Source organism: Dendrobates tinctorius, unplaced genomic scaffold (genome assembly GCF_039654945.1).
Source record: "Dendrobates tinctorius isolate UK_male_01 unplaced genomic scaffold, ASM3965494v1 ptg000423l, whole genome shotgun sequence".
Lineage (NCBI taxonomy): Eukaryota > Metazoa > Chordata > Amphibia > Anura > Dendrobatidae > Dendrobates > Dendrobates tinctorius.
Window position 1 is genome coordinate 259,837 of NW_027362087.1, and position 13,036 is coordinate 272,872.

The 13,036-nt window shown below is 47.3% G+C and overlaps 1 protein-coding gene across 3 annotated transcripts in view; it reads left to right on the forward strand.

The window, feature by feature from the left end:
• LOC141076747 (oocyte zinc finger protein XlCOF8.4-like) overlaps positions 1–13,036 on the forward strand; it is a 213,643-nt gene that overhangs the window by 155,981 nt on the left and 44,626 nt on the right. For 2 of the 3 annotated variants that reach the window (XM_073564034.1, XM_073564032.1), the window contains 3 exons: positions 12,230–12,321; positions 12,404–12,479; positions 12,569–12,645. In XM_073564034.1, the coding sequence (XP_073420135.1) occupies positions 12,230–12,321; positions 12,404–12,479; positions 12,569–12,645 (245 nt within the window). The remainder of the gene's footprint in view (positions 1–12,229; positions 12,322–12,403; positions 12,480–12,568; positions 12,646–13,036) is intronic. The other variant, XM_073564033.1, reaches the window with a different exon arrangement.

Consider the following 13,036-nt stretch of genomic DNA (forward strand, 5'->3'; position numbering starts at 1 on the left):
TTATCTACTTGTCGGTGGTTCTGGTGCTGCATGTATCTACTGACGGTTCTGTCACTTCATTCTACTACTGGTTCTGATCATGTACACATGTAGCAAACCATAATGTGCTTCATGGCTATGTTAAAACTGAAACTTATATGGCTCCATATGTGATATCTGAGGTTCTGTAGGCAGGTCCAGGTGTGACCAGTATAGAGCATTGGAAAAAAAAAATCCTAGGTAATGATGAGAAGCATTGCATACTTTGCTTTACTACATATCTGAAAATGTATATCCAGTTTAAAATTAATAATACATGAGCATAATATGTGATTTGTCTGATCAATAGAAACGCTCATCTGAGCTGATCCCAGTACTTTCAGGTTTTTCATTGAACAGCTCTCAGACAGGCAATACAGTAGTAGGCATATAGCCTATGAAGCAGCCGGAGGTAAACATGTTAAAGGGGTTGTCCAGATTTAAGTTACAAATCACTCTGTGACTGCAGACTCGTGAATCCTCACATTGCTCGCAGTGCTGTCGTGATTCGGCGGGCGCATGACTGCAGGTACAGTGGGGCAAAAAAGTATTTAGTCAGTCAGCAATAGTGCAAGTTCCACCACTTAAAAAGATGAGAGGCGTCTGTAATTTACATCATAGGTAGACCTCAACTATGGGAGACAAACTGAGAAAAAAAAATCCAGAAAATCACATTGTCTGTTTTTTTTTCATTTTATTTGCATATTATGGTGGAAAATAAGTATTTGGTCAGAAACAAAATTTCATCTCAATACTTTGTGATATATCCTTTGTTGGCAATGACAGAGGTCAAACATTTTCTGTAAGTCTTCACAAGGTTGCCACACACTGTTGTTGGTATATTGGCCCATTCCTCCATGCAGATCTCCTCTAGAGCAGTGATGTTTTTGGCTTTTCGCTTGGCAACACGGACTTTCAACTCCCTCCAAAGGTTTTCTATAGGGTTGAGATCTGGAGACTGGCTAGGCCACTCCAGGACCTTGAAATGCTTCTTACGAAGCCACTCCTTCGTTGCCCTGGCGGTGTGCTTTGGATCATTGTCATGTTGAAAGACCCAGCCACGTTTCATCTTCAATGCCCTTGCTGATGGAAGGAGGTTTGCACTCAAAATCTCACGATACATGGCCCCATTCATTCTTTCATGTACCCGGATCAGTCGTCCTGGCCCCTTTGCAGAGAAACAGCCCCAAAGCATGATGTTTCCACCACCATGCTTTACAGTAGGTATGGTGTTTGATGGATGCAACTCAGTATTCTTTTTCCTCCAAACACGACAAGTTGTGTTTCTACCAAACAGTTCCAGTTTGGTTTCATCAGACCATAGGACATTCTCCCAAAACTCCTCTGGATCATCCAAATGCTCTCTAGCAAACTTCAGACGGGCCCGGACATGTACAGGCTTAAGCAGTGGGACACGTCTGGCACTGCAGGATCTGAGTCCATGGTGGCGTAGTGTGTTACTTATGGTAGGCCTTGTTACATTGGTCCCAGCTCTCTGCAGTTCATTCACTAGGTCCCCCCGCGTGGTTCTGGGATTTTTGCTCACCGTTCTTGTGATCATTCTGACCCCACGGGGTGGGATTTTGCGTGGAGCACCAGATCGAGGGAGATTATCAGTGGTCTTGTATGTCTTCCATTTTCTAATTATTGCTCCCACAGTTGATTACTTCACTCCAAGCTGGTTGGCTATTGCAGATTCAGTCTTCCCAGCCTGGTGCAGGGCTACAATTTTGTTTCTGGTGTCCTTTGACAGCTCTTTGGTCTTCACCATAGTGGAGTTTGGAGTCAGACTGTTTGAGGGTGTGCACAGGTGTCTTTTTATACTGATAACAAGTTTAAACAGGTGCCATTACTACAGGTAATGAGTGGAGGAAAGAGGAGACTCTTAAAGAAGAAGTTACAGGTCTGTGAGAGCCAGAAATCTTGATTGCTTGTTTCTGACCAAATACTGTATTTTCCACCATAATATGCAAATAAAATAAAAAAAAAACAGACAATGTGATTTCCTGGATTTTTTTTTCTCAGTTTGTCTCCCATAGTTGAGGTCTACCTATGATGTAAATTACAGACGCCTCTCATCTTTTTAAGTGGTGGAACTTGCACTATTGCTGACTGACTAAATACTTTTTTGCCCCACTGTATGTGATTTGTATACATGACAACTAGCCTTGCTCAGCCACACCTGTATTGAGCAAGGCCAGAAACAGTCTAGTTGTAATATGACCGGGAATATACACATCACATACTTGATAACATAAATGCCCGCTCCCACCGTCAGCACCAGAAAATCCTCACAGCGCACATGATGTGAGGATTCGCATATAGTGACTTTAGACTTGTAGCTAAAGTTCGGACAACCTTTTTAACGATCGGCCGCTACTCATGGGCCACTGCTGTGTGCTTGCCCCCCAGGCTAAAATGTGCCAGCCAGCCCCTGGTCACTAGTTTTGTGATGCAACAGCGATCTCACCAGTGAGATCGCTGTGTGTGACACTTATCAGCGACCGGCCCCCCTGCCGGGTATCGCTGACTTCAAATGGCCTGGACATTTTTTTGATCGCTGGTCTCCCACTGGCCAGCACGCACGCATCGCGTGTGGCAGGCGGGACACCGAGCGGCGCTTAGAAACCCGATGTGTACACTAGATACCAGCGCGCTGGTGCAGGGAGCTGGTAACCAAGGTAAACCCGATATTTTCCTTGGTTACCAGCTCCCTGCACCAGCGCGCTGGTATCTTAACGTACACTGCGGGTAACTAAGCGATGTGTGTCACTTGTTACCCGCGTGTCGCTGTCCTGATCGCTGGTAAAGCTGCCTGTTTGGCAGCTCACCAGCGATCATGTAGCGACACACCAGCGAACCTGACAAGTTCAAATCGTTGTCGGGATCGCTGGTGAGTCACTATGTGTGACGGGGCCCTAACACTGAGTGTGTCTGGGATCCAGGTGGAATCAAAATTAGTGTCTGCTGCCACCTGTAGTGCAGAACAGATATTGCCACCACTTCTCTGTGATAGTCACACGGGGAAATTAGCACAGGAGATGTGTGGCTCCTCCCCCTCAGTCTCCTTCAAACTTTATCTCCCCTATGATCTGATGCCGTCGGTCCCCTGCACCTCTGCTCCCTCGGATACAGTCCTGCGTTATCTTCATTTCTAGGGATGGAGCGGAGATCAGACCAGCCTAAATCCACCACAACTGGGGTCTATGTCTCCCAGTCAAGATGGTGCCGACCAACGCCCGCTCTCCTCTCAGCACACACAGTTAGCAGCCGGCATCTGCTGCAAACTTCTTGGGTATACTAATAGACTTGGGTATACTAATAGATCACAGACAGAACATGAGTCAACAGTGTGATGCAGCCGGAAAAAAGGCAAATGCAATTCTGGGATGTATTAACAGAAGCATACAGTCTAGATCATGTGAAGTCATTATTTCCCTCTACTCCTCTTTGGTCAGACCTCATCTGGAATTGGACCAGATGCCCCAGGAGGTTCCTTCCAACTTTACCATTCTATGATTCTATGATTCGTTCATATACTCTGAAAAAAGGCCAAGAAAGCAAAATTCTGCCGATGTATGTAAACTTTTGAGCACAACTATATATGTGGTGGTCATTCATCCACACATTGATTGACCTAGTTGTGTGGCATGGCGCGTTGTCCTGCTGGAAAAAAACAGTCCTCAGTGTTGGGGAACATTGCCTGAGCAGAAGGAATCAACTGTTTTTCCAGGATAACCTTGTATGCGCCTTGATTCATATGTCCTTCGCAAAGACTAACCTGCCCAATTGCAACCCTGCTAAAGCATCCCCAGATCATCACCAATCCTCCACCAAATTTCACAGTGGGTGCAAGACACTGTGGCTTGTATGCCTCTCCAGGTCTCCATCTAACCATTAGACAACCAGGTGTTGGGCAAAGCTGAAAATTAGACTTATCAGAGAAGATTACCTTACTCCAGTCCTCTATGGTCCAATTCTTATGGTTTTTGGCAAACTTCAGTCTAGCTCTCCTTTGCTTCTCAATGATGAAAGGCTTTTTTCTACCTTTATGAGCCCCTCCTCTGAGCCTGTTACAAACTGAGCTTGCCGTGCACTTCACCCCAGCTGCCATTTGCCATTCCTTTTATAGGTCACTTGATTTCACCCTGCAGTTGGTGAGTGACATTCGAATAAGATGATGGTCATCCCGGTCAGTGGAGAGTCATTTTCGCCCTCTGCCGATCTGTAGCTTTGTTGTCCCCAATGTCTGCTACTTGACCTTGTTGTAATAGACTGCCGTCTTAGAAATTTCAAGGATGGAGGCAACATGACGCTCACTGTATCCCTTTGCTAGTAAAGCCAGAATTGAGCTCTTCTTTTCCTCACTCAAGACTTTTGTTTTCAACTCCTTTGGCATGGTTAAAAGTAATTTTTTCATTCCTATTACTTTTGGGATATTACTAGCACTTGTTTTGCCATCCAGCTGTTTTGCAAGAGAATTGTGAACACCACAGCAGGGTTTTTTATGTTGTCCTTCGTTAATTTAGTTTTGTTTCAGGTGATCACCTAATCAAAAGCACATTAAGTAGAGTGAGGTGTACTCTGGATGGAATTCAGCTGACACTGGAATGGAATAGCTGTCAGACATGTAAAGAAGCTGATTTTTATAAAACTGTGCTGTGGTCTCTTAATTCTTTCCAGAGCTATATATATATATGGCTGATGAGCCAGCTCAATGGGAATAATAAAATCCACGCCATCAATACATATGCCCTGCCAGTGATCAGATACCCTGCTGGCATAGTGTGCTGGCCAAAAAAAGAGATGGAAGCTGCAGATGTGAAGACACGAAAGCTCCTCACAATGCATGGAGGTCTCCACCCTAAGTCTAGCACCCAAAGATTGTATACCAACAGAAAGGAGGGTGGTCGAGGCTTGATAAGCATCCAAGCCACCATCATGGATGAAACAAGGAGTATCCAGGAATACATCAGAAGGATGGCGCCAGAAGATGAGGTGCTGAGAGAAAGCCTAAGGCAGCAACAACAAAAGATCTGGAATGAAGAACAGGAACATGAAGCGCCATGGCAAGACAAGCCGCTGCATGGGATGTACCACCGACAGATAATGGAGGTGGCTGACATGGAGAAATCCTACCAATGGCTGGAGAAAGCTGGACTCCTAGACAGCACAGAGGCACTAATCATAGCGGCACAAGAGCAAGCACTAAGTACAAGATCCATAGAAGCAGGAATCTACCACACAAGACAAGACCCAAGGTGCATTCTATGCAAAGAAACCTCAGAAAGAGTCCAACACATAGTGGCAGGATGCAAAATGCAAGCAGGAACAGCGTATACTGAACGCCAAAACCAAGTAGCGGGAATTGTATACATGAACATCTGTGCAGCACATGGGCTAAGCCCCTCTAAGTCCAGGTGGGAGACCCCAGAAAAAGTGGTGGAAAATGAAAGGGCTAAAATCCTGTGGGACTTCAAGTTCCAGATAGATAAGCAGGTGTTGGCTCACCAACCAGTCATTGTCATAGTAGACAAGGATCAGAAGTCGGCAATGATAATAGATGTGGCAGTGCCAAGTTACAGCAACATCATGAAGGAATATAAGAAGCAGGAGGACTACCAGAGCCTCAAAGAAGAACTGGAGAAGATGTGGAAGGTGAAGGCAACAGTGATTCCAGTGGTGATGGGAGCACTTGGAGCAGTGACCCCTAAGTTAGAAGAATGGCTACAACAGATCCCAGGAGCAACATCTGAGCTCTCTGTCCAGAAAAGCGCAATGCTGGGATCAAGTAAGATCCTGCGCTGAACCCTCAAACTCCCAGGCCTCTGGTAGACGACCCGAGAATGAGAAAGGACAACAAAGACCACCCCCCCCAGTGGGGGTGAGAAGGAAGTTTTTTTTATATATATATATTGTGGGGATGTGACTCGCTTAGGTGCAGCGGGAGACAAATGTGAGACAGGTTCTTCCACAGTGCTTGCAGTTTATTCACGGCATAAACGCACAAGGCAACGTAACAGCAAACAAATGGCCTTTTAGCTCAGGCAAAATAACACAACGTCCGTAGTTGTAGACTCAGAGCAGGAGTCTCAGCACACATGGGAGGCTTAGTCCTCCCCACACACAGCTCCCTGGTTCAGGAGCAGGTCACATTATAAGGCTGTAGCCACACCCACGTTCCCAGCAGCTGACTGGTCACCTGACTGTGACCTCACCACAGGTCCTTCAAACAAAAACAATAACAATATCTGGTATGCTTTACTTCTGCCTTACATTATGGAGATAAGCCATTTATGAGACACATATCTCCCATCAATTACACGACCCTTAGCCCTGCCACATACCTCCCCCCTCTGCCTAAAGCCGTGGGGCTTGGCACTTTCACCTACCAGGCAAGGGATTCTGGAGAGGGCATCGGCATTACCATGTAGCTTCCCGGCCCTATGCTCTACATGGAAACTGAAGTCTTGTAGGGCTAAGAACCAGCGGGTGACCCTAGCATTCTTGCCCTTGGTTTCCCTCATCCACCTGAGTGGGGCATGGTCGGATATTAACCTAAACTTCCGTCCCACCAGGTAGTACCGTAATGTGTCCACTGCCCATTTTATGGCCAAACACTCCTTCTCTACAACTGAGTAATTTCTCTCACAAGAAGTCAACTTCCTACTCAAGTAGAGAACAGGATGCTCCTCCCCACGTATCTCTTGGGAAAGGACTGCACCTACCCCGACATCTGAGGCATCTGTCTGGAGGACAAATTCACGTTTAAAGTCTGGGGCCACCAAAACGGGCTGCTTACAAAGAGCTCCCTTCATTTCTTGGAAGGCTGACTCTGCTTCTTCGGACCAGCTGACCATCACTGACTTTGTCCCTTTAAGCAGATCAGTTAGAGGTGCAGCCATTGTGGCGAAGTTTGGGATAAACCTCCTGTAATATCCCACAATCCCAGGAAGGCTTTAACTTGCTTCTTTGACAGAGGTCTCGGCCATGTTTGAATTGCCTCCACTTTATTGATTTGGGGTTTGATCTCGCCACGCCCCACTACATATCCGAGGTACTTGGCTTCTTCTCTCCCCAAGGCACACTTCTTCGGGTTTATTGTAAACCCCGCCTCTCTTAGAGCATCAAACACTGCTTGGACCTTTTCCAGGTGAGTCTCCCAGTCCGGGGTAAAGATGAAGATATCATCCAGGTATGCGGCAGCGTATAGCTTATGAGGTGCAAGGATTCTATCCATCGCCCTCTGGAAGGTTGCTGGAGCTCCCTGTAGGCCAAACGGCATCCGGACATACTGGAAGCACCCGTCTGGTGTGGAGAATGCCGTCTTCTCCTTGGCTTCCTGTGCCATGGGGATCTGCCAATATCCCTTGGTCAGATCCAAAGTGGTTATGTACCTGGCAGGTCCAAGTCTCTCGATGAGCTCATCAACGCGTGGCATGGGATAAGCGTCGAACTTGGAGACCTCATTCAGCTTCCGGTAATCGTTGCAGAACCTCCATTCACCATCAGGTTTTGGGACCAGGACAATCGGGCTCGACCAGCCGCTCTTGGATTCCTCAATGACCCCGAGCTTCAACATACGCTGCACCTCCTTGGAGATTACCTCTCGCCGGGCCTCAGGAATACGATATGGTTTCACGTTCACCCGCACATGTGGCTCGGTCAGAATTTCGTGCTCCACCACCTTCGTGCACCCCGGCAACTCTGAGAACAGGTCGCGGTTTTTCTGGAGTAACTCCCGGCACTGCTGCTTCTGGGCCTTCGATAGAGTCTCCGCTATGGTAACGGCTCCAACCTCCCCTTCTAGGTTGCCCAGCAAGCACGGAGTTACCGCTGGCTCTCTATCTTGCCACGGCTTGATAAGGTTAACATGGTAAACCTGGTATGGCTTCCGTCTTCCGGGTTGGTGGATCTTGTAGTTTACGTCTCCCAGTTTCTCCACCACCTCATATGGCCCTTGCCACTTGGCCAAGAACTTACTTTCCACCGTCGGTATTAGCACGAGAACTCGGTCTCCCGGATTGAACTGCCTCACTCTGGCTGACCGGTTGTAGACCCTGGCCTGAGCCTCTTGTGCCTGGCGGAGATGTTCTTTAACAATGGGCATCACCTTCGCAACCCTCTGCTGCATCAGTGCCACATGCTCAATGACGCTTCTGTGGGGCGTGACTTCGGCTTCCCAGGTTTCCTTGGCTATATCTAGGAGACCTCGCGGATGCCGGCCGTACAGAAGCTCGAAGGGGGAGAACCCCGTGGAGGCCTGGGGAACTTCACGGATAGAAAACAGTAAATACGGTAAGAGACAATCCCAGTCTCTACCATCTTCCTCTATGACTTTTCTCAGCATGCTCTTCAGGGTCTTGTTAAACCTCTCAACAAGGCCATCTGACTGTGGATGGTACACTGAAGTCCTCAGCTGGGAAATTTGCAAGACTCTGCACAATTCTCTCATCACCTTGCTCATAAAAGGTGTCCCCTGGTCGGTCAGGATCTCCTTCGGCAAACCCGTCCGGGAAAACACATGGACCAGCTCACGGGCTATACTCTTCGCAGAGGAGTTTCTCAGGGGAATGGCCTCAGGATAGCGTGTGGCATAGTCCAGGATGACTAATATATACTGATGGCCCCGAGCTGATTTAACTAAGGGACCGACCAAGTCCATGGCAATTCTCTCAAATGGCACCTCAATAATGGGCAGTGGCACAAGAGGGTTCCGAAAATGAGATGTGGGGGCAGTTAACTGACATGTCGGGCAGGACCTGCAATAGTTTACTATTTCCCGGTGACACCCAGGCCAATAGAACCTCTGTACAATCCGTTCCTGGGTTTTTTCCACCCCCAGGTGTCCCCCCAAGATGTGTGAATGGGCCATGTCCAACACTTTTCGTCTATAGGGGCCTGGTACTATTAACTGCTCTGCCACCTCCTCCCTTATTTTCGTGACCCGGTACAACAATTCCCCACTCAACATAAAATGGGGAAACCTTGTGTCTGCTCCCGGCTCTTGTGCAACCCCATTAATGACGGTGACATTGTTAAAGGCTTCCCTTAGTGTGGGGTCCCTATGTTGGGCAGTCCCAAAATTCTCCCCGGCCACCCCTAACTCCGGGATGTCAGGTACAGGGGACCCTTCCTCTTCATCCCCAACAAGGACACATAAAGGGAACTCGTCTGCCTCTGGTGGTGGCGATACCTCAGTGGGGTGGATTGGTTCCCTGCTCTTGCTAGCACACTCAGAACCCATCCCCCACAGATCCCAAAACAGACAGAAATCCCGGCCAATAATTATGGGATGCAACAAGTCTCGAACAACGCCAACTTCATGCGACTCGGTGCCATGCGCCGTTTCAATCTTCACCCTAGCCATAGGGTAGTCCTTTGCATCGCCATGTATGCACCGAACACCAATCTTTTTACCCGGGAGTATGTTTAGAGGAAAACTGGCCCTCACAAGGGTCACCAAGCTCCCGGAGTCCAGAAGCGCCATTACTGCTCGACCGTTCACCTTCACGGGACACGCTTGTGGCCCCTTGTTAGGTAGCGAGTTCACACTGCAAGCTGGATATGCGTAGTATGAACTACGGCGTCCCATGCTGCAGTCCATCTGCTCGGTGGTCTGGGGACAACGGGCCGCTATATGTCCTGGCCCATGACACTTCCAGCAAATAACACCCGAGGGGACCTTGGGCACCGCCTCCCCCGCCCCTTTTGACCTTGGACGCACCACCCCTTTTTGTGACACCGCCCCCTGCTGGGACCCCCAATATGGAATGGGCTGCTTCCCCAAGGAACCTTCCATCCCCTGGTATCTCTCGACCAGCCCAACCAGTTCATCAGCATTTTGGGGATCACCCTGGGCAACCCAAGTCTGTAGAGGTCTCGGCAGAGAATGCACAAACCGATCCATCACAACTCGCTCTACCATCTGTGCTGGGGAAGCCGACTCTGGCTGCAGCCATTTCTGGACCAGGTGCAACAGGTCAAACATTTGGGAGCGCGGGGGTTTGTCCCGGTGATAGGCCCAACGATGCACTCTCTGTGCCCTGGTAGTCATTGTTACCCCCAAGCGGGCGAGAATTTCCGCTTTTAATTTGGGATACTCTCTGGCATCTTGTACCGTCAGGTCAAAGTACGCCTTCTGGGGCTCCCCCGTTAGGTAAGGGGCCAGTACCTCCGCCCACCGCTCTGGCTGAAGTTTTTCCCTCTCAGCCACCCTCTCAAACACCATCAGGAAGGCCTCCACATCATCCTCAGGGGTCATTTTTTGTAATGCGCGTCTTACCGCCTTCTCGACGTCGGTGGCATCAGCCCGACCTGGGGTTGGGGCGCTCGTCCTGCCCTCCTGGATGGCGGTTGCCAGAAGCTGCATCTGCTGCCGTTGTTCCTGCTGGCTTTGCTGGAACTGCTGCCGCTGCTCCTGCTGGCTTTGCTGGATCTGCTGTAACAACAGCTTGTTGGTTTCCTGCTGCAGTGCCTGGGACTGGACCAGGTGTTTCATGAGGTCCTCCATGATTCCAGGCAATGCTTGTTGCCCCGCTGCAAACTTCACCCAGGACATGCAGCAACTGTCTCAAGTCTCTGCTGGGACCGCTGCCCGCACGTGTACCACCAATTGTGGGGATGTGACTCGCTTAGGTGCAGCGGGAGACAAATGTGAGACAGGTTCTTCCACAGTGCTTGCAGTTTATTCACGGCATAAACGCACAAGGCAACGTAACAGCAAACAAATGGCCTTTTAGCTCAGGCAAAATAACACAACGTCCGTAGTTGTAGACTCAGAGCAGGAGTCTCAGCACACATGGGAGGCTTAGTCCTCCCCACACACAGCTCCCTGGTTCAGGAGCAGGTCACATTATAAGGCTGTAGCCACACCCACGTTCCCAGCAGCTGACTGGTCACCTGACTGTGACCTCACCACAGGTCCTTCAAACAAAAACAATAACAATATCTGGTATGCTTTACTTCTGCCTTACATTATGGAGATAAGCCATTTATGAGACACATATCTCCCATCAATTACACGACCCTTAGCCCTGCCACAATATATATATATACATTTAATATATAATCTATATTATACATATACATTGTGACAAAATCACTGGCAAAGTGCTGAAGTTTAGATACATTTCACTGAGGCTAGTATCTTTAGTGATTTGAAACCTAGAAGTTTCCACCAGCACACTGTGTTGAGATGGGTTAATCGGCCATTTTAGGGGCTGGGTTTTTGTGGACAACCATAGAGCGTGTGGGAGGTTGTCCATCTTATTAACACCCCTGGGTTTGGTCTGGGGTTTACATATTCGGCCTCCTGATGCATCCAGTGTTCAGTGAATCTGAAGCCAGCAACTCCAGTGAAGTGGTTTTGTGTGTTAAACTGTACTGAACCTGGCTGTGATATCCTGAGCGGGCGGATCCCCTCAGCTGCACAGACTGTATACCATTCTGTTTTGTTTTCCTGTTTTGCCCAAACATCTGTGTTTATTTTAACTTCACGTTAGTTTATGTCGTATGTATAGAAAACCAGCGGAGGTTTTAAAAAGACAGTGTACCGGTGTCTACCTCCATGTGCAGCGAAGTGAGACGATCTACCACAAGATCGATAGATAGATCTATATACAGCTTTGGAAAAAATTAAGAGACCACCACACCAAAATCCTGTCACGGCAGCCCATTCTCCAGATCTGAACCCCATTGAAAACCTCTGGAATGTAATCAAGATGATGATGGATAGTCACAAGCCATCAAACAAAGAAGAACTGCTTAAATTTTTGCACCAGAAGCGGTGTGAAAGACTGATGGCAAGCATGCCAAGACGCTTGAAAGCTGTTTTTAAAAATCATCGTTATTCAGCAAAATATTGATTTCAGAACTCTTCCTGAGTTAAAACATTGTTATTTCTAAACGATTATGAACTTGTTTTCTTTGCATTATTTGAGGTCTGAAAACACTGGGTTTTTTTTTAATTTTGACGATTTTCTTTGTCAGAAAAAAAATACAAAATTTATTGCTTGAAAATTCGGAGACATGTTATCAGAAGTTTATAGACTAAAAGAACAATTTACATTTTACTCAAAAATATAAAGAGAAAAATCAGACAAACTGAACATTTTGCAGTGGTCTCTTAATTTTTGCCAGAGCTGTACATATGTGTGTTTTCATAATACTTAAATATATAATATATGAATTCAGTCACTGTTTTCCGCAGATGGATCCAGTAAGCGAAATCTCCTGGAGAAATGTCCGGCTCCTCTGTTTTCTCAGAACTACCCAGAGGAGAATGTCTTGGAGAATCATAAGGTAGGTATCGCTATCATCTCACCTGCAAACAACCATAAATCTCTGATTCGTGGCTCCTTTCACATTTTTCTTGTATTTTTAGGATGATGATCTAATTTATTTTAAGGTTGAGGTCGTAGAAGACGAAGAAGAGACTGATGTCATGGCTGAGCAGCAGTGTAAGGAAGGGGATGTTAATGTCTGTTAGAGGGTCACTTACTATTTCCATCACCCCATTTAACATTTCTTTTGTATCTGTTACCTACAGATGGACTTGGGGTAAGAATTCCCACAGAGAGATATCCGACTCCTCTGTGTTCCCAGGACTGTCTGGAGAGTCACCAGGTAAATGGCCATGTGCTCATACAGTGGCTTGCACAAGTATTCACACCCTCCTTGGCTTTTTACCTATTTTGTTACATTACAACCTGTGCTTAAGTATTTCTGTAATCCGATTTGTGTGTGATACATCAGCACTGAATATTCTGAGTTGCTGAAATAAGAAAAAATATAAGCAAAAATTAAATTTATGGGATAAAATAAGTAAAAATTGTCTTGTGCATTTGCATTCACCTATTTTGCTATGAAGACCTTACAAATTTCTGGCGCAAGCAATTCCCTTCATAAGTCCCATGCTTGGTGACAGGACGTCCACCCGTGTGCAATCTAAGTGTCACGTATCTGTCAGTATATTCACTTAACTTTTTCTGAAAGGTCATAGAGGCTGAAACACCAC